At 34.4% G+C, this 22529-nt stretch overlaps 1 protein-coding gene across 3 annotated transcripts; it reads right to left on the minus strand.

Annotated features, from left to right (window-relative positions):
* Positions 1–1892: 1892 nt before the first annotated feature.
* Positions 1893–21632, minus strand: LOC123546847 (uncharacterized). Of its 3 annotated transcripts, XR_008372373.1 has the most exons (11): positions 21497–21632; positions 20858–20971; positions 18976–19189; positions 13547–16746; positions 13301–13362; positions 12664–12733; positions 10917–11217; positions 6692–10365; positions 5646–5751; positions 3621–3834; positions 1893–2949 (listed from the first exon to the last, which is right to left on the minus strand). XR_008372373.1 is itself a non-coding variant. In XM_045333462.2 (4 exons), exons 2-4 carry the CDS (start codon positions 5707–5709, stop codon positions 2844–2846), a joined length of 384 nt encoding a protein of 127 aa, XP_045189397.2. In that variant the 5' UTR covers positions 5710–5751; positions 6692–6843; the 3' UTR covers positions 1893–2843. The 3 variants fall into 3 exon arrangements, 1 of the variants encoding a protein (XP_045189397.2); XR_008372374.1 differs by lacking the exons at positions 13301–13362; positions 21497–21632 and adding an exon at positions 21346–21480; XM_045333462.2 differs by lacking the exons at positions 10917–11217; positions 12664–12733; positions 13301–13362; ... (2 more) ...; positions 20858–20971; positions 21497–21632 and having other exon boundaries at positions 6692–6843.
* Positions 21633–22529: the final 897 nt, after the last annotated feature.

Raw genomic sequence — 22529 nt, forward strand, 5'->3', positions numbered from 1 at the left:
CGATACTTTCTATATTTGTCGTGTTTTCCATCTGTGGTTTTGGCGGGACGAAGGCACGACTGTCGCAATACTATAAGTCAACAGATCTTAAATAAAGGTCGCTATTCCGACAGATGTTTTCGTACTGTCGGATACGAGACAATCGTTCTATCGTTCTTTATTTGTCAAACATTGCTTTCACCTTGTCCTCGCTCCACCAACATGACATAGCACCACTTTCTTTATTTGTCATGTTGTCTACAGCGTATGTTTTTGTCATTTTCTCGCGCTGTCGCGGTGTCGGATCCACAGGGCAAAATTCAACTATCATAGACTCATCCGGTCTGCTTTTGTATGAACGTACTAGAAACTGTTTGAAAGTTTGTAAAAGATTTTTTCCACGATACTCCTGCATTATTGTATTATTAGTTACACAGCTTGTTGGTGACAAGATACGAAATAAAAGCTGTCAAGGAAATCCATATCAGCAAGAGCGAAGCTGATATTAGTCAAATATTTTAGAGGTTCTTCATTGCGACATAGATTGACATCCCTGACGGTCATATAAAACTGAAACGACAAAGTCATCGGTGTTATGAAGATACTTACCTTATGTATAATATGTCATGCTTCTATTATTTATCCAAAGTCAAAATCCATTTAGATTTACCGCGACAGCTTCACCTGAGAGAATTTGTCTCCCTGTAGAATTACCAGTACACGGTTGCTATCATTGTAAATAGGTCACTACTCCTGCAACTTTATAAGTTATAAGTTTCGAAACTATATAAACACACCATGCAAAGATATTTAAGAAATCTTTGCCTGTATTGGTATGGTATTGGAGGTTTTTACAAGGTATGCTTTTTATTGTTTCCAATTTTAAATCTTAACAGTATGTTCTATACGAAAAAAATATAATAGTGTTTACAACGTAATTGCCTTTTATTTCATGTTTTTGTACTAGGTATTTTCTTAAGTTTGATTTCATGGAAACCACATTTCACGCAACAACATACACTGACAAACACTTGTTTTTAACTGAATACATTTTTGAAATTTGCCACACAATATGTTTTACGTTACACTTCAAAACTGGAAGAGAATCAAAGCATGCATTTATATATTTTATTTATATTACGCCCTTGCGATATTTCTAAAAGTCACAAACATTGCGAACAGTTAAGCATTTATAACACGTGCGACTTTCAATTTATATATGGATACAAATACAGAGGATGAAAATACAGACATTGATTTGACAGTGAAATATTATATAAATATCATATGGCAGCGTGTGTGACATTGATATTGTCAACCCGAGGGCAGAATGTCACCCGAGGTGAAAGCCGAGTGGTGACATTCTGTTTCGAGGGTTGACAATATCAATGTCACACACGCTGCCATATGATATTTATTTTATTATACCGAACAAAATTTAGTACATAAAAATCTCTAAAAATGTTTAATTCATTTAATTGAACAGTTTCATCTTTACCGCGGTAATCGCCTGTGTACACATTGAATAGTGACGTCACTACTATTTATATACAAGGGAGGCAATCATTTTGATAAAAAAATGAAGCAGTTAATTGCCCTTATATGACATTTAAAATATCAGCGTGGTCACATGACCTGACAGTCACTTTCGCTTGGTCACGTGTCAAAAATGTTGAAAATGCTTTTGATAGTAAAAATGTCTCTTTCTCGGGTAATCGGATTGTATCATTGTTGACAAAAGAGAGGTATAATAAGATTAAATATTAGACGAAATTGTATGTCACGACATATTTATTGTTATTTTTTTATTTAGTGATAAAGTTTTTCGATTGAATATATATATTCCTGACATTGTTGTTCATTTTCGGGACTTTTTAAGAATGGTTTGAACACACAAAGCATAAAATAAAAAGTTGGACTGGTTAAAAGTTTTAATCACATTCTTCTAAAATTTTCTTAAATTTCAGAATATTACTTTATATAACGAGTTTAGCGTTAGCATGCACTGAAATCCCGAAAATAAGCCGGTTTTGAAAACAAGCCGGTCTCGAAAATAAGCCGCCATTTCACTACAGGCAAAAAGGGCTTATAAATAAGCCGCACTCAAAAATAAGCCGTCCAGTTGTTTTGTATCAGTAATAATAACATAGACTTGGTTAGGACACCATATAAGATAGCAGAAGTTACCAACGTGTACATATCAGATTATTTCTACATATAATAGTAATAAAACATACTCTGGAATAAAAACACTTAAAACAATGCATTTTTTGTTGCTTTTTAAAACCCTGGACAAATTAAAACTTTAAAAGCAATAAAATTCCTGTCTCAAACACTTCTTGTCACGTCAGTTCTACTAATAAACTTGACCGGTCTTTATAACACAATGCAGTGTTTATCACGTATTGTGCAAGTTATTCATACCCGTTGGCCGATTAAATCATAGGTGTATTTGTTTGTTAGGCCAAATAAAACTTTATTATGGGTAATTATCTGTAAGAATCGGATTATTTTCATTAAGACATTGTAACAAATTGTAAGTATTTACCGACGTCGATGTTTTTACTCAAACGCAAAATATATTACATCCATATCTTCAGTATTTCGGTACTCAAAAATAAGCCGGTCTCGATAATAAGCCACCAAATCCTTACGAAAATTTAAAATAAGCCGTGTCTTATTTTCGGGATTTTAGGATATTTATTTAGTGTGAGTAATCGTTTACCATTGTATCATAAAACAATTAAACTGCAGAAGGAGCATCTTGTAGAACAGTCCAATATTCACATAACAGTATAGTTTGACTGAATACGAGTTCTATTGGCTCATAGAATGATTGGAAACAATGTATACTGCGATATGAATCACCAGTTCTGGTATGATGTGCCGTATGGTCCAACATGATACATGTAGCCGCGTGGTGGACTTCCATGTCCTAACGAGTACAGTGTGAACGAACCATCGGAAGAACTGAAAAAGAAAACGTTGTGAATGAAAAACAACAAGTATAAACCAACCATAGTGAAACTCGAAAACCAGGTATCGAACAGATGAATGTGTAAGCCATTCTCGGTATGCTAAAGTGTGGACAAACCATATGGAGAACAGTTGAAAGTGTGGACAAAGCATTTGGAGAACAGATGAAAGTGTGGAAATACTATATGAAGAACAGACGAATGCCTTGACAAAGCAATTCTTATGAACCTTAAACGCATGTTCTCAATGCTTTTACAGAAGACAGTGCAACAAACAAGAGAACTTAAGGGCCCGAGGAAAAGTCAGAAGACAGAAATCAAAACAGCTCAGTCCCGGTAGGATTTAAGAACAATCATAGAGTCCTCTACCTGTTCCGTCAGACACAAATAAAGATGAAAGCGTAGCGTCCTACTGTGAAAGGACTGAACATTAAACATGCGGTGTGTCTCAAAACAGTTTGCTTTTTTAATAAAACGCTTAATAACTTTTCTAAATACAACTGGAAAATTGCCATGACCCAAGGATGAAGTGAACAAAGAAGCACGAATTCGATTTAATCTTATTTAAGGTATTAACGGTTGTAAATTGAGCTCAAGCCAGTGTGATGTGGTGGAATGTGGCAGAAGAAGAACAGTAGTAGAACTGAAGCGTTTTTATTCACTTACTTGTATGCATATCCTAGACCTCCAGAGGCTGTGATAAAAACCGTCCCTCCGTTTTCAAAAGGCACGCCTTGTTGTGCTCTCCGCATATCGTCGGCCAGTTTTGCATCCCGTTCCCTGGCAATTCTTTCTCCCATTATTCGCAGATCAGAGGCCATATTGTTAAGATTTCTGGTCATTTGATTCATGCTCCTGTAAAATCCTGGACCAAGTGGCCCTGAAAGTGTAAGTCTTTAGTGTACATATATGTCTTGATAAAGCGAATTATCATTTTTCAGCTGATATGCACATATTAAGTAACGCATTTAAACGAACAAGTCTTTCCAGCGGACCTCTACAGCTTATCTGAACGGTCAAAGATTGTGTTGCTTTAAATCCTGACACTTGTTTCTGCCAATATCTAGGTGCTTTAGTTTCATGAATGATTCAAGGATCATTCCAGATGACTTTAAACTTTAAAATGGTTTCATGTTCTAAACTACTAGTAACCGCTCTTTTGTTTTTTTCTTTAGAATGCAGTGGATAGCTTTTATTAAAATAAGAAAATGATGAAATACATTGAAAACAATGCATTCAATAACACGCAGTATCTAAATGTAATACCAGTATGGCATCTGACTTGATTACATTACGATATGTTTTGTAAACTGAATACTTGCATAACAATCTTTTAGCGAACGTGAAATCTCCATTTAACGTGTTTTTATGTATTATGCATACTTAAGTAACAACGTGTAGTACTACGTTTGGTCAACTAGACTGTAACGCTATAATATGGAATTTTGTTCTGTACGCCTAAAAACGTTATGCAGAAATATGCAACACAACTAAAATTATATTTTCAAACGCGAACACTTTGCTATTCATGCCAAAATGCTGTTTACGGTTTTAAGCATTAGAAAAACGTCTGTTTAAATACACTGTAGGTATTCGCTGAAAATATCAACTACGTTTAGAAGGATGAAAAATATACACGTTTTAACGTTAAAGACGTCCACTGCAAAATACCAACCAGGCGTCTTAAGGATATTGCTATCGGAAGTAAGTTTGTTGAACAGTTGAATACGAAGGATAGATAACCCTTATCATGCTTAACAGATCAAAATTAGTACAGATCAAAATCAGCCTGCACATCCGTGCGGCCGAGTGGTTAAGGTCGCTGACTTCAAATCCCTTGCCTTTCATTGAGCCTCACTCAGGGCGTTGAATTCTTTATGTTAGGAAGCCATCCAACTGGCTTACGGAAGGTCGGTGGTTCTACCCAGGTACCCGCTCATGATGAAATAATGCATGGAGGGGCACCTGAGGTCTTCTTCCACCATCAAAGCCGGAAAGTCACCATATGACATGTAATTGTGTCGGTGCGACGTTAAAACCAACAAAATAAAATAAAAATGCACATCCGTGTAGTCTGATCATAATCTGCACTGTTCGCTATTCAGTCAGTATCTTTTTGGTAAGAACCCCTTTTAACAGTTTATGGTACTAATTAAAAGATGGACAAGTATAAATTTAGCTGGATAAGGGCTAATTGTTTGCAACAAAGCCTATCTATATTAATCATACTTTTGACGTCGTTGGCGTGAAGTGACGTCATTTTATAACTTTGGAATAAAACTTTGACGTTGTCGAAATGATATGGTCAATAATTCCAAAGAAGGAAGAAATTTCGATATTTCAACAGGAAAAGCTTACATCTGATAAAAAGACTATAAAATTTGTCTTTTCTTGTTGAATATATTAAACTTACTGATTAAAGTTGATAACATTCTTGACAAGGCCTCGCATATTACTATTTTATTCAACTAGATTAATAAAATAAACATAAAATATTCTCTGTTACAAACATATATAAAGAATATGTTGTGCTGTCACAACGTTATGTTTTCAATATATATTTAACTTGATGAAGCTATTTAATGAATAATAATTAACTGTCGACTTCAAAAATTAACGTGTATAAAGTTGTTTACTGCAAGGTTGCAAATAAAATCTTATCCTTGAAATGCTAATAAAGCAAAATCTTACATTGTCCTGAACAAGTTGTAAAAAGCACACCGAATATGACAAGTAGACACAACAACTTAAACATCTTCAGCTATGGTAATACGAAGTATGGATATTTTAACCACACCTGAAATACAGAAAACGTGCGTTATGCTCATGAAATCGTGATCGTTATAACAACTTGAAAAAACAATTTCAGAATATCTGTGACTTGAGTTTTAAACAAGTATACATGTTTTGATACTTTTAACAAATAGCTAACGCGATCATCTTCCTTTCCATAAAACACAAAGACAAATATCAAACAGGGAATGCCACGTACCAAAATCGCAGCCTCCCCAAAACGAAACCTACAGCACGCAGACGTGCGCACCACAAACACAAACACACACACACATACACACACAAAGCCAACACACGAGGACAAAACGAACAAACAAAGGAACACAGTGGGGCACCGCCTTGGAACGGTCAGTGGCAAAAACACCACTGGGGAGCTTAAACCGGTTAATGGTGCGCACCCAACCTCACTCTTACCCCCACCATGTTCCAAAGACACGGGACAGTGTAAATAAAAGTAATCCCCTCCAGGTGAATCTCTAACACACGAAATGGAAACAAAAAGGCATGGCATGCAAAACACAAAAATGCTCGTGTATAAATATATAAAAAGCAAACCTAAATCTTGATTTCCTTTTGCATTCTGACATTGCATATTCTATTTAAAATATATAACATATCGTCGCCTAGCTTAGCTAAGCTAAAAACTGTTGAGAGTATATATATATATATAGCTGTAGAAGCTAGTTTGGCGCTGAGGCAACATTATACAATTCCTTCAAAGTTAAACACTTTTGAATTTACAATTGAAAGCAAAATAATTTTTTTTCATGAACAAGAAATAACTTTCTTCTTGTTTCCTTATTCTTACTTCCTTTATATCCATGATACAACAATATTATATAAACATGTTATAAATAATAAATAAAACATGACTCTAATAATTCACTAAAATGAGTTTTAAAATAATATCTATAATAGGTATCTCAAGAACATGCAATTCTTACCTTCAAATAATCGCCGTACGATCCGGAAATGTGAAAGTTATAGACTTCACTTCAGTTTTTGCGGTTTGTCTGTAAACATTTTGACATTTATGAAGGTTTATGTTGTTTACATATATCAACACGTTTCTAGTTATGTGTTAGATAAAATAAATGGCTTTTCGTGATATCAGTTTTTATATTAAAAGGTGTAGTAACAAGAGGGAACAGATAGATAACATTGAGATGAAATTAACTTCATTGCTTACATTGGTGCGTTTCCGATGATGAACTTACATAGCTCAAACGAGAATATACATTTTTGTTTGATCACCCAAATTATTTGCCATTTCATAATGAACAATTTTCAATTTTATTTCCAGGTTTTGTAAATTTTCATTGAAAATTGACGTCATCACGACAAATAATCTAGAGCAATTCTATGATCTGAAAATCACAAATTTAAAGAAATATAAATAACTTAAACAGCTTGATCTGGATCTGTATTCAAAGAAATTTGTTTTAGTTCGAATATTCGAAGAATAGATATTACTATTGTTTTCATTCGTTGATCGGCGCCAACGTCCATGTCGGCGTACGCTTCCAGATTTGCTAAATTGTTGCATATAAGCTGGTCTATCAGTAGTTGCCTATGAGGACTGTTTTACCTTCCCACACGTGTTCAATAGGATGATGCGGCATGCAATGCATAGATTTATGGTGTCTGATTTATGCCATTTCGTTATTCCGTTCTGTCGCAGCGATAGAACGACAGACGTCGTTATGGCACACCGCCGAACGTCGCCCCGCCGAATGTCGCCCGCCAAACGTCGCCTCGCCAAACGTCGGGGCGCCATAGCGACATTCGGCGGGGCGACATTACGAAATAACGAACGAAATAACTCTGTTTTGATTGTTTACAAAGATACTCTGCTTCTTCGACTTAGCAATACTTGGTTTAGTTGAAGCATGTAAGCTGGTATCTCTGCAAACATCAAAACTTCACAGACATGTTCACTGTAATGACCTGGCATTCAACGTACAGATTACATTAACTAAATTTTGCCTTTTCCCGATAGCCTCCTTTTTTTACTCAGCAAAATTTGGTTAAGTCGTTGTATTCAAGCAATGACTGGAATGTATCGTAACATCTAACACTTTTGCATAGTAATGATACTAGTGCAGTGCATAGATTCCATAATTAGTTTGCATTCTTACACAAAGTTATGACCTCGTCTTCAACTATATTGTGAGCAAATTTAAACTTCAGCTATTTTTGTTTGTTTGTGACAAGGCTTTTGAAAAGCGAAGCTTCGAAGTCTTTCCACAGCTCATGTTATTCAGTAAGATTTTGATGTGCTTTTTTACACGTTGATTAATGTCAATTTGTGAGGGTCGAGGAGTTCACATGTTGAGCCGTGCGTCTCGCACATATTGTATTGCCAAATTTTATTGTTTGTTGTTGACTTCTTGAGATATCACTGACCATAAAATGCCAATTTCAAAATTTTAATATGGTTTTGTAGAAAGCATGTACTTTACTTGTTAGAAAATGTATGTGCAGTTCATGGCCAGTAACGAGGCAGAATAGGTTTTTCTTTCAACTCTTACATAATAAATGGTGAAGATTGCAAGTTTTGAACATCAAAGTTGTATGGCTAATAAATAAAAAGTTGTTGCAAATCAAAAATAGTCTAGTTTTGACTGAAGCCTTAATCTAATTTTTATTCCGTTTTTAAAGACAAGCTTACAAGTTTTCTCTGTATAATAAAAAACTTTTCTAATATGTAATCGTTGCAGTTATGAAGCATACGTTTTAGATTTTATTTACAAAAAATAAATAGATTAAGTATAGATTGTGCGTTTTTTACCAACTAAAAAGAACGGACAGGTTAATCATTTAGGGTTCTTGTAAAGTCTTTTGAAACCTCCCCTCGGGTGAATTTTTGTTGTAGTTTTTTCATGTCACATATGCCTTGGTTAATCATAAAGAATATACTAAACTGTTCATAACAAGTAGGAGAAACTTTCAAGACAGGTCATTCTCTGTTTAACGAAACATTTGTCCTAATTCACATGTACTTTGACTCGTTACGTTCTATTTCGTAGAAGATATAAAGTCTATCCGGAACAGTGTGATTCTAGATTTAAGTAGTTGAAAGGCGGCTATCTTTGTCGCTCGACCGCGGCGGTCATTTAGAGCGCAATATACTCTTATAATTGTTCGATCAGGTAGGAATGCGGGAGGTGCTTCTGAGAATGTGCATTAAATAATGTTTGCAGGGACGTAAACGATTACACTTGAATCTTGCTGCGGCCTTTACAACCAACCTGGCTTTACATTAGTGATATAGCACAGCTTGTACGAGTTTTCATATTTCCATCAAACATTTTCTGCGGTTATTGAAAAATACGTTTAACAGAGTCAGCAGAAAAAGTACATGTAATACGTCCCTTTAACGGTATATTTATATGCAGGCGCATAAATCGCTTTAAGATACAAAGTCATCGTCCAGGGTTGTCGCCAATTCACTTTAACTACTGTAAGTGTTCAGTATAATAAAATTAAGACAAAATGTAAACATTTGTTTTATTTTTCGAATAAAGCAATTATGCTGTAAGCGTCATTCCGTAAGATGCTTTTAAAGATTAATAATTTGCTATCAACATGTACACGAAAACGGACACCCCTGTAGTCGTAGGACATCCTAAATAAAGCTCTGTCTCACCTAACTCCTTCATCTGCCGTTATACAATCTAGCCATTCACGACTTTGCAAAGACAGACATAAACTATTTTGTGGCACTGTTTATAACCGAACTTGTTGCGCATCAAGCAATCCAACTCCTTCTTTCTGTTAATTACTTTACAAACATAAAAGTTTAAAATTGTATTTCTTTCATATTCACTACATGTTTTAGAATAGCTTTCCTTCTTCGTGTTTTTCCAAAGTGAAACACATTTTTTTTTCTTTCTGACTAGCAAAACGGATGATGCCAACTAGACGTAGAGTATGTATACTAACTTCCGAAGAAAACCGAAATTTCAGTTTTAATTAACCTAAAAACGTTTTTTTTTTCTTATAATTCCGTTAAACTTACAAAAATAGTACATTATTCATACATTGTTCTATAGATCTCATAGTGCGGTAGTAAGTAATGATTTTTTTGTTTATGTTGAGATATGTTTCGTTACTTTTGATTTTATGACAAAAACGTTTTACTAAAAATCCCTGCACGTTGCTTTCAAACTAACTAGGGTATCTAAAATTACGTGATTCCATGACTGTATAAAAATAAAAAAAAAATGTGTTGTCCAAAATGACCCCATAAAGATGGACTGTTACAACAAAATAACACTATCAATATATCTCTTTAAAACTCATGTATAATACTACTTTTTTATCTAGTGTTGAAAATTTATATATAAAAGAAGAAAATTAAGAAGAAGAAACCATTACGGAAGTCAGCAGAAGCTTTGTACATTGCAAGTTTATAATTATGCACGGTGATGTAAATCCTTGCAGTTTTTATCATATATTGTGATGCGAACTGACTTCCGTTGGTTTATAAATTTTCTGAGAATTAGTTGGTCACCAGCCTCTGAAAGACGTCCTGTGCGGTCCCACGTGGTACATGTAGCCACGTGGTGGACTGTCACTTCCTAAAGAGTACATTGTGAACGACCCATCGGACGAGCTGAGAAAAAGGCAAAACAAAAGTATGCAAGAAGCGTGTATCGAAATATAAAATTGTCATTGACCTATCAGAACATTAACTAAACAAGGTGTTATAACAGTATTTAAGAAGCTTGTGTCGAAGTATATATTTACTCTGTATCTAAAATCAAATCGTCTTACTTAAGTGAAATAGTAAGTAAATGTAAAACATCATGTATTCACTACAGTCAATTTGACATCTTCCATTTTAAAATCTGATAAGAGTTATAGCAAAATGTACTTATTTTCATATTTAACCTAAAAAGGTATTTTAACAAACGAAGCAAGTATTCACGTTGTTGTCGAACAATAATCACCTGCAGCAGAAGAATAAATCTTATTTAAGTAGACGTACAATACAATGACGTAGGATTTTATCAAGCAATATTACCATTACAAATATAAGCCAATGATTCTGCAATAAGGTAGACATGTTAGAGTTACCATATAAACAATCTAATAATCTAAATATGTCTAATCAAATTCCTACAAGTTTTGCTGTAAAGATTGCTTTGTGGCTACTCAACTTACTTGTAGGCATATCCTAAACCTCCCGAGGCTGTGATAAATACCGAGCCTCCGTTCCCGAAAGGAATACCGTTTCGTGCTCTTCTTATATCGTCCTGCATCACAAGACCACCAGTTCCTGTCATAAATATTCCGTTGCCGTTGCTTACATACACACTTCCCTGTGATACTGAGATGCCTCTTGCTTGTCGAGCCGCATTTTCTCTCGCTATTCTTTCTCCCATGGCATCTAGTCTAACCGTCATATCGTTAAGATTTCTGTTCAGCTGGTCCATGCCTCTGTAAAATGCTGGACCAAGCGGCCCTAATGAATACAATTAACAGCATAACTGGCATAAATATATATCTTGTGAAAGATATAATACGCAAACATAATTTACGCTGAAATTCAAAAGCCCGCGTCTTTTTAAATTCCTTGATATTAGACTTACATAAAATTATATTTTAATGGATTGAACTTTCTCTTTGGTAATCGAACTAGAACAGAAAGAGTTTATATTAGCTGTCCTTTTCGTACAGTAGATCTGTTTCCGGTACATGTAGTCATATCATAAAATTACCGGAAGAGATTCCACAATGATTTAGCCAAAGCAAATAATGTATAATTATGTAAATCTAGAAATTTGTACTTTTAATACCGGTTAAGCAAGAGAACAATATTACTACTTGCAGTATATCTTTATTAAATGGATTTCTGGTCAGTGGTCAAACCAAACTATTATACAAGGTCCGAAGCCATTCTGTTAGTGTTTATTAGATGACACAAGACACAAATTTCAAACTATTTCTTCCTCCCATTTTTAAATTTAGCCCGGCAAATCTGTCTTGAACTATTGACCAATGAATAACACACACTATCATCTGGCGATTTATATAAGTTACTGTAGTCAAATGATAATAAGATATTCAGGACATATTTATTCGGATATATAGAGACTCAGTTGTCGTCGTCGGATAAAATTGCAAATATCTATTTAAGTCATTACATCGTTGAAAGATAATCAAATTGATCAGTTTGTCTAATGATAAAAAGATTAATTGATTTTTTTCGTTGCAACACGCCAACGTAGGTAACGTTGACGTAATGTTCAAGTGGTGGTGTTAAACGCAGAGCCCAGACGTAGCCTGTACAATATATTTTTTTATTTATAATTATAAATTTTCTCCAATACCGATATAAGTGGTTGATGTTTGAAGTTTTCGCTTTATGGATTTTGAGAAACGCCTTCTTTGAAGAAGAATAAAATACTGATTTTAATGGATAGATTTTTAAACTTATTAAAGACGGGAAAATTTGATAAAATGTTGTTCTAAAGCTCGTTATTGACTTCAAAGGTAATAACATTTAATTTTATAAATATGCGCTGTTGATTTTGTATAACACGAATTACAGCACGAGCTCCACGTGCATAGGCGACAACGGTCACGCTTCAAGTATCACAGAATAAAAGCGCCATTTTGGATCAGAATGAATAATTACTAATAGTAATAAGTGGAGAATACATTATTGCCAAATATGACTGAGGTGTTTCTGACTCCTTGAGTGTATACATGCTAAATGAGCACTTTAAATTTATCAAATTGTTGTTTATATCTTGGAACACAGGGTCGAGGTACGGGAATGGTACACTTTATGTAGGTTCCCGAGCCTGCCTTAAGATAATAAAAGAAATGTATTTATTTTTAACTGTATGAAAGTTGTATCGCGGTGACCTTGAACATATTTGATTAATGTAAAGATGCAACTTACATTGTCCCACGCATGTTGTCAGAAGTACACCAACTATGACAAGTAGACACGATAACTTAATCATCTTCACCTGGAGTTATATATAGGTATAAACGATTTGTTTAAGAAGACAAATAAATCAAAATATAACATAAAACAACATAGTTATTTAAAAGATACTAGTAATATTTCTTTGACCGATTGAAGGCTCTACAAAAGCATATTCCATGGCATATTAGTATTAAAGTATAACTCTCCCACACCGCCACCCCGGCCAACTCCCGCACAAATAAAATACACACATTTGTAGTGAAAAACGAACGGGTAAAAATAATCTACTTTACATAATATTTAATATATAATGAATGTTTTAATGGTTTTCACTGTTAGCGAAAAAATGTAGTTTACCAAATGGCTTGTCTTAACGACATGACTTTTATATAGCCAATAAATATACGTCTTTGTTTGCTTGAATTGTAGTCATTATCCAGCTAGCATACGGATAGTCAATGGTTTTATCTAGATGCCAGTTGGTGTCTAAAGAAATGGTCGGACGTTATCCTTAGATTCCATGTGACATGAAATTTGACGGTTTGACTTAATAAGATAAATGAGTAAATAAAAAAACAAAAGAAATAAAAAAAACCGGATTACTGACCATTTTCGCTGATATTTGAAGAAATCTATTTTGTGCGTGTAAAATCTTTCTCTTATGTCCGCCTAAGAAGTCAAATAATCACATTTTAAATTGTTGTCATTACATATTTTCTTATATTTCCCCCGACCATACTACTTTTACCAACACATTAATTATGTTTTAAAGAATATAGAGAAATGAACTAGATGAATAAAAAATGTGAAAAAAAAGTCTTATAATAATCATTTTAACACATTCAAGTCCTACCTTTGCATGAGATTCGTCTTGTAATAGAGCAAGTGAAAATCCATTTCATGAATGTTTGTGGTTTTGTTGTTAACATTTTGACATTACAGTGGGCGTAACTTATTTACAAAATAATAGCTGTTCGTGTGTTTACTTATAAAAAAACTCAAATTTTACCAGTCTTAATTAATATCAAAATATATTTTCTAAAAACATCACGTTAAATATCTGAGGTTCATATGTGTCATTCTGAAACTGATTTATTTGATTAGACGCCTATTTCTACGCAATAACATGTTCAATGGCGTTGTACATAAACAAACCTTAAAAATATTAATCGTAAAACGTAAAAAACACATAAAATCAAAATGCAGAGACTTCTGTCATTTAATGTTTTGCACTTGTGTGAAACAACATAACGACATTCAGAATTTTCTGACGATCTCAAACCTTGCCTACTAGGAACAAACTGTATAAAGCAGGTTTGTTAAGTATAAAGCCACCATATTGATAAATACGAAAACAGTTTTTTAAAATCTTATATAAATTTGTTATAGTTATATAAAAGAGGTATGGACGAAATATCAGCGCATTTTCTTTTTTTCCCTTCACCCTGCCAACACGAGATGAGTCTTCGACTCGACATATAAATTTGTCGAGTCTGGTTCCAACGTGTAGAACATGTCATTCTGGCACCCTTTATTAGCCGACCTGTCATGCTGCAATGTCTTCGCCCCGTCAGCTGGACGCATTTTGTATGTGACGAGTTGTTGTGCCGGAGTCTTCTGGTAGACATTATGCGCAGCCAGCGATTATAGTTATGAATAATATTTCAACTAAATTGTTTTTGAACAATTAATTAATTGATCTTGTACAGCTTGAAAACTGTGATCATCACTGTTAGGCATGTAATGTCAAAACATCAGAATCTCCATATGCGTATAACAAAATGATTACATGAAGCTTTGTTAATCGCTAAAGGATGGGTTTGGTATCGGTTCAATTACAATTACCTATAATTTCTCGGACCTGAATATATTTTGCTAGGAGAAATGGTTATATTTAAATTCATAGATGAAAGAACAACAAAGCAAAACAGAAAGTACAACTATCTGACACCTAAAGCAAGTCAGCTGAATTAAAAAGAGAAACAAAATTAAAATTTCATTATCATTAGGGATCGGTTTTGCCGTTCAAAGTGGTTAGTGTAATCAGAATGCAGTATCATTTCCTGAAAGGCAGTAATTGTTCTGTACAAGACGGCAATACGAAATATCCACAAGTATTCTTTCTGCCAAATTGTCGTGTTGATTTGGTGAAGATATAATTGTCGAGTTTTCGTGATTGTGGGTATGAAAATGTTCAGTTGCCCTGTATTTGTCCAGCTGTCTTATTATTGTCTTCGCCCCTTCAAAATGACAGTATGGCAGAACGATACTTTCTATATTTGTCGTGTTTTCCATCTATGGTTTTGGTGGGACGAAAATACGACTGTCACAATATTATAACTCAACAGATCTTAAATATATGTCGCTATTTCGACAAATGTTTTCGTACTGCGTCTGGCGGATACGAAACTATCGTTCTAGCGTCTTTTATTTACCAAAGATTGCTTTCACCTTGTCCTCGCTCCACCAACATGACAGAGCATCACCTTCTTTAGTTGTCGTGTTGTCTACAGCGTCTGTATTTGTCATTTTGTCGCGCTGTCGTGGTATCGGGCGACAGGGTATAATTTAACCACCATAGGCTCATCCGGTCTGCTTTTGTATGAACGTACTAGAAACTGTTTGAAAGTTTGTAAAGGATTTTTTTTCATGATACTCCTGCATTTATTTATTGTATTATTAGTTATACAGCTTGTTGGTGACAGGATACGAAATAAAAGCTGTCAAGGAAATCCATATCGGCAAGAGCGAAGCTGATATTAGTCAAACATGTTAGAGGTTCTTCATTGCGACATAGATTGATTTCCCTTACGGTCATATAAAACTGAAAGGACAAAGTCACTGGTGTTATGAAAATACCTACCTTATGTACGATAGATAGGCCATGCTTTTATTATTTATCCAAAGTCAGAATCAATTTAGATTTACCGCGACAGCTTCACCTGAGAGAATTTGTCTCCCTGTAGATTTACCAGTACACGGTCGCCATTATTGTAAATGGGTCACTACTCTTGCAGCTTTATAAAGACGCAAACAACGCACTATATAAATTTCGAAACTATATAAACACACTTCGTACGCTAGTGTGCAAAGTATTTGTTAAGAGATCTTGGCCTTGTATTGGTATGGTATGGGAAGTTTTCATAATTTATGCTTTTTATTGTTTCTAATTTTAAATGTTAACAGAATGTTCCATACGTAAGAAATATATGCTTAGTGTTTACAACGTAACTGCTTCTTAAGTTTGATTTCATTGAAACCACATTTCACGCAACAACATACTTTAACAAATCTTCTAACGCAATACTTGTTTTTAACTAAATACATTTTTGAAATTTGTCAAACAATACGTTTCACGTTACACTTCCAAACTAGAAGAGAATCAAAGCATGCATGTATGAATTAAATTTATATTACTTCCTTGTGCTTTTTTAAAAGTCACGAAAATAATGAACAGTCAAGCATTTATAAAACGGGCGACTTCCAATTTTCATAAGGATAAGAATACAGAGACATTGATTTGTCAGTGAAATATGATTACATAACAGCCGAAATTATATATGACACGATATATTTATTGTTATTATTTTATTTAGTGATAAAAAGTTTCGATTGAATAAATATTCTTGACATTGTTGTTCATTTTCGGGACTTATAAGAATGGTTTGAAGCACAAAGAATAAAATTAAAAGTTGGATCGGTGAAAAGTTTAAATCACATTGTTTTAAAATTTTCTTAAATTTCAGAATATTACTTTATATAAGAAGTTTAGTGCTAGAATAATTGTTAAGTGTGAAGTAATCGTTTTCCATTGTATCATACAACAATTTAACTGCAGAAGGTGCATCTTGTAGAATAGTCCTGTATTCACATAAGTGTATAGTTTGGTTTGAATGAGTTCTATTGGCTCACTGAATGATTGGAAGCAATGTACACGGCGATATGAATCACCAGTTCCTGTAAGATGTGCCGGATGGTCCAACATGATACATGTAGCCGCGTGGTGGACTTCCACTTCCTAACGAGTACAGTGTGAACGAACCATCGGGAGAACTGAAAAAGAGTGAGTGAATGAGTTTAGTTTTACGGCAAATCGACACAATATCACCGAGAGGAAGCTACATTGAAAACGCCAATTGCAAAGCACACCTTAAATCACCCATGTAAAAATGTAAAGCATATCTAAAATTACCCATGTAAAAATGTAAAGCACATTATGTAAAAATGTAAAGCATATCTAAAATCATTTATGTAAAAATGTATATACGTATGTGTTAAAATATCAGCTGCAAACATGATAATATTGCAAAAGATGTGAATAAAAATATGAAATGTCAGATTTTTTGATAAATTCCTATCTGCTTTAACAACGATAAAATATTTCCAACTGAAACTTTTTCAAATATCTTTTTCAAAGATTGAACGTTATAGTATATACTGCGTTGTGGGGCAAAGTCCACACAGTCGATTAAAATATGTTTAATAATTAGCAGTGTTTGACATGTCACACATTCGGATTGATCTTCTTTATTCAAAAGAGAGCTGAAAAAGAAAACGTTGTGAACGAAAAGTATAAACCAACCATAGTGAAACTCGAAAACCAAGAATCGAACTGATGAAAATGTAGACAATAAAATCCGTAAAAGATCATTTGGAAGCAAAGAATGCAACCAAGAAGAATAATAACAGACTTGGTTTGATTGAGTCTGTTCATGAGAGGTAATGTAATGTGCAACACCTCTCACGCCCCCTAGCACAGGCTTAAGCGGAACTCTATCACACATATGTTGAATGGACTCCATGATCCCAAAGGACCAGAAAATACAACAACACTGAATCCAAGTACGGGGTGACTTTTTACAGCCACCACAAAGCACTTAAAGATTGCTGTTGTGATAGTAAATAAATCTTGTAAAAAGGTCCTTTGGAAGCAAAGAATGCAACCAAGAAGAATAATAGCAGACTCGGTTTGAATGAGTCTGTTCATGAGGGGTAATAAAATGTGCAACAAGCCATTCTCGGTAAGCTAGAGTGTGGACAAAGCATTTGGAGAACAGATGAAAGTGTGGCAAACTATATCGAGAACAGACGAATGTCTTGACAAACTATATGCAGAGAAAATGAATGTCTTGACAAACCGTATTGAGAACAGATAAAAGTGACAATACGTATTGAGACAAATGGAACTGTTAAAATATCGTATGGACATAATGAACCCTGCGAAAAAGCAATTGAACATGGCATATTAAAAAATGATACAGTTTGAGAACCAGAAGTATGAAACATAAACAAAGAGAGCAAAACGTTATACACGTATACGTACGAAATAAAAAGCATTATAAAACAAGGATAAATATCAAACAGGGAAACCACATTCCCCAAACGCCAATTCATCACGTGGACGCGCACACGAACAACAAACACTCCCACACAAAGCAAACACACTAAGACAAAATGAACAAATAAAGGAACACAGTTCTTGGGACGGTAAGTGGCAAAATCACCACTAAGGAGTTACAACCTGTACCTCACTTTTACTCCCACCATGTTCTAATGTCATGGGACAGTGTAAATAAGTTCACCGCAAGGTGAAACCCTAACATACGCAATGGCAACAAAAGGCATGTTATGACTCGGTTTGATTTGATCTGTTCATGAGAGGTAATGGAAAATGCAACACCTCTCACGCCCCTAGCACCGGTTTAAGCGGAACTCCATGACACATCAATTGAATGGACTCCATGATCCCAAAGGACAAGAAAATATAACAACACTGAATTACAACACAAAAATGCTCCTTATATTTATTATATGAAAAAAGAAGCAATCCTTATGAACCTAAAACGCATGTACTCAATGACTTTGCAGAATACAGAGAATCAAGGGTAATACCCTTAAAGGCCCGACGAAACAGGCCAGAAGACCCGCTAGGATTTAAGTTACTATCATAGAGTCCTCCACCTGTTCCGTCAGACACAGTCAAAGTAGAAAGCGTAGCGTCCTACTGTAAAAGGGCTAACACTAAACATGCGGTTTGTCTCAAAATAGTTGGGTCATAACCTCTTTTATTAAAACGTTTAATAACTTTACTAAATACAATTGGCAAATTGCCATGACCAAAGAATGAAGTGAACCAAGAAGCACGAATTCGATTTAATCTTATATAAGGTATTAACATTTCTGTATTGTAAGTTGTAAATTGCGCTCATATCAGTGTGATGTGGTGCAATGCGGCAGGAAAATAAAAACAGTAGTAGTACCGAAGCGTTCTTATCCGCTTACTTGTATGCATAGCCTAGACCTCCAGAGGCTGTGATAAAAACCGTCCCTCCGTCACCGAAAGGCACTCCTTGTTGTGCTCTCCGCATATCGTCGGCCACCTTAGCATCCCGCTCCCTGGCCATTCTTTCTCCCATTATTTGCAGATTAGAGGCCATATTGTTAAGATTTCTGGTCATCTGATTCATGCTACTGTAAAATCCTGGACCAAGTGGCCCTAGAAGCAAATGTAAGTCTTTAGTGTACATGTATATCTTATATTAATAAAGCGAATTTTATTTCAGCTGATATGCACATAATTAAGTAATGCATTCAAACGAACCAGTCTTTCCAGCGAATCTCTACAGCTCATCTTGTTTTACTTTAAACCCTGACACTTGTTTTTGCCAATAACTAAATGCTTAAGTTTCATGAATGATTCAAGCAAAAACATTCCAGATGACTTTAAATTTGACAATTGTTTCATGTTCTTAACTAACAGCTCTTTTTGGTTTTGATTTTTTTCAGAATGCATCGGATAATTTTTATTAAGAAATACATTGAAAACAATGCATTCAATAACACGCAGTATCTAAATTAATACTAGTATAGCAACTTGATTACTTTACGTATATTTACGATACATAATTTGTAAACTGAATACTTGCATAACAATATTTTAGCGAGCGTGAAATCATCATTTAAGGTGGTTTATGCTAAATGTGTGTATCACACTTAAGTAACAACATGTACGTTTGGTCAACGAGACTGTAAAGTTATAATATGGAATTTAGTTCTTTACGCACAAGACGTTATGTATAAATATACAACACAACTAAAATTACATTTTCAAATGCGAGCACTTTGCTATTCACGCCAAAATGCTGTTGAAGGTTTTAAGCATGACAAAAAAAAAAACGACTGTTTAAATACGTTGTAGGTATTCGCTGGAAATATCAACTACGTTCAGAAGGATGAAAAATATACACGTTTTAACGTTATAGGCGACCACTGCCAAAAAAACAGGCGTACTAATGATATTGAATAATGCTATCGGAAGTATGTTTGTTGAACAGTTGATTACGAATGATAGTTAGCATTTAGCCTGCTGCAGCAAGTGATTCTGCCTTTGCGACCAATGCAGACCAAGATCAGCTTGCACATACGTGCAGTCTGATCATGGTCTGCACTGTTCGCTATTCAGCAAGTAAATTTCCAGTGAACACCCCTTTGAAGAATGAATGGTAATGCCCAAATTGAATGACAGACCAGTCCATTTTAGAAATTTAGCAGGGTAAAGATAAGTTGTTTATACAAACCATATCTACGTTAATCACATTTTTGAAATCGTTTGAGTCAAGTAAAGTCATTGTATTTGACGTCGTTGGAGTCAAGTAAAGTCATTGTATTTGACGTCGTTTGAGTGAGGTAAAGTCATTGATTTAACGTCGTTTGAGTGAGGTAAAGTCATTGATAACATTGGTATAACACTTTGATGTTGGTCTGATAGCGACCTGGCCAATGATTGTAAAGAAGTAAGAAATCTTGATATTTCAGCAGGAAAAGCTTACATGTGATAAAAAGAATATAAGATTTGTCTTTCCATGTTGAATATATTAAACTCACTGATTAAAATTCATAAAATGCTCGACAGGGCGTCGCATATTATTATTTTATTCAACTTGATTAATAAATTCAACATAAAATAATCTAAGTTACTAACATATATAAAGAAAATGTTGTGCTCTCACAATGTTACGTTCTAAATATACGTTTAGCTTTATGAAGCTATTTAATGAATAATAATTAACTGTCGACTTCAAAAACTAACGTGTATAAAGTTGTTTATGCTGCAAGGTTGCAAATAAAATCTTATCCTTGAAATGCTAATAAAGCAAAATCTTACATTGTCCCGAACAAGTTGTCAAAAGCACACCGAATGTGACAAGTAGACACAACAACTTAATCATCTTCAGCTATGGTAATACGAAATATGGATGACAAAATATTTTAACCACACCTGAAATACAGAAAGTTTGCGTTATGCATATGAAATCGTGATCGTTATAAAAACTTGTCATAACAATTTCGGAATATCTGTGACTTGAGTTTTATTAAACATGTATATGTTTGATAATTTAACCAATAGCTAAATTTTAAACGCGATCTTCATTTCCACAAATCTTGATTTCCTTTTGCATTCTGACATTGCATATATTATTTAAAATATATAACACATCGTCGCCTCAGCTAAAAACTGTTGAAAGTATATAAATTATATAGATGTAGAAGCAAGTTTGACGCTGAGGCGACATTAAACAAATCCTTCCCATTTAAACACGTTTGAATTGACCATTCAAAGCTAATTAATTTCCTTCATGAACGAGAAATAACCTTCTTCTTGTTTTCGTATTCTTACTTTCTTTATCACCATTTTACAACAATAACATGTTATACATAACAAATAAAACATGACTCTTAATAATTCACTAAAATGAATTTTAAAATGATTTCTATAACAGGTATCTTAAGATGCAATTCTTACCTTCAAATGATAATCGCCTTACGATCCGGAAATGTGAAAGTTAACTTCACTTCAGTTTTTGCGGTTTGTGTTGTAAACATTTTGACATTAATGAAGGTTTATGTTGTTTACATATATGAACACGTTTCTAGTTATGTGTTAGATAAATTAAGTAGCTTTTCATGTCTAATTTCACATGAAATCATTTGTTATATTAAAAGGCGTAGCAACAAAATTAAAAAAGCTACGAGGGAACAGATAAATGGCATAGAGATGATGATTACTTTATTGCTTCCGATGATGAACTTACAAAACTCAAACGTCGGAAACGCATTGGCACTGTAAATATTGTGACCCTCCACAGAAATATATGGACAGTATGATATGAGTATTGGGAAGGGGGGAGAGGGGAGCGTTAGCCGAGTCCCTATATTTATCATACAGATCCCATATATATCCTTGGAGGGTCACCTACAAACTTTATAATTGAATTGTTTTATCGGCCACGTATTTTTAGCCCAGAACGTCATGAAAATCTACTGATCCTCCACAGAAATATATACGTGACCACCTTTTATCCAGTGAAAATGCTAGGATATTGTGGGGGGTAAAACAAAGTTTATTACATAAACTAAAGGCAGACAGTATTGCTACTTCATCATGAACAATATAATTTCCAGGTTTTGGAAATTTTCATTGAAAACTGACGTAATCATGACAACTAATCTAGAGCAATTCTATGATCTGAAAATCACAAATTTTAAATAATATATATGACCTCGAACATTCGAATATATTAGTATCATATTTATCCGTCGACAGGCGTCAACGTCCACGTTCCCGATTCGCTAAATTGTTGCATATAAGCTTGTCCCTCAGTAGTTGCCTATGGGAATTGTTTTAATTTCACACACTTGTTCACTGGGATGATATGACATGCAATGAATAGATTACATAACTCTATCTGACTGTTTACAAGGATACTCTCCTTCTCCGACTTACCAGTACTTTGTTAAATTGTCGCATGTCAGCTGGTATCTCTGCAACGGTTACC

This window comes from Mercenaria mercenaria, chromosome 9 (genome assembly GCF_021730395.1).
Source record: "Mercenaria mercenaria strain notata chromosome 9, MADL_Memer_1, whole genome shotgun sequence".
Lineage (NCBI taxonomy): Eukaryota > Metazoa > Mollusca > Bivalvia > Venerida > Veneridae > Mercenaria > Mercenaria mercenaria.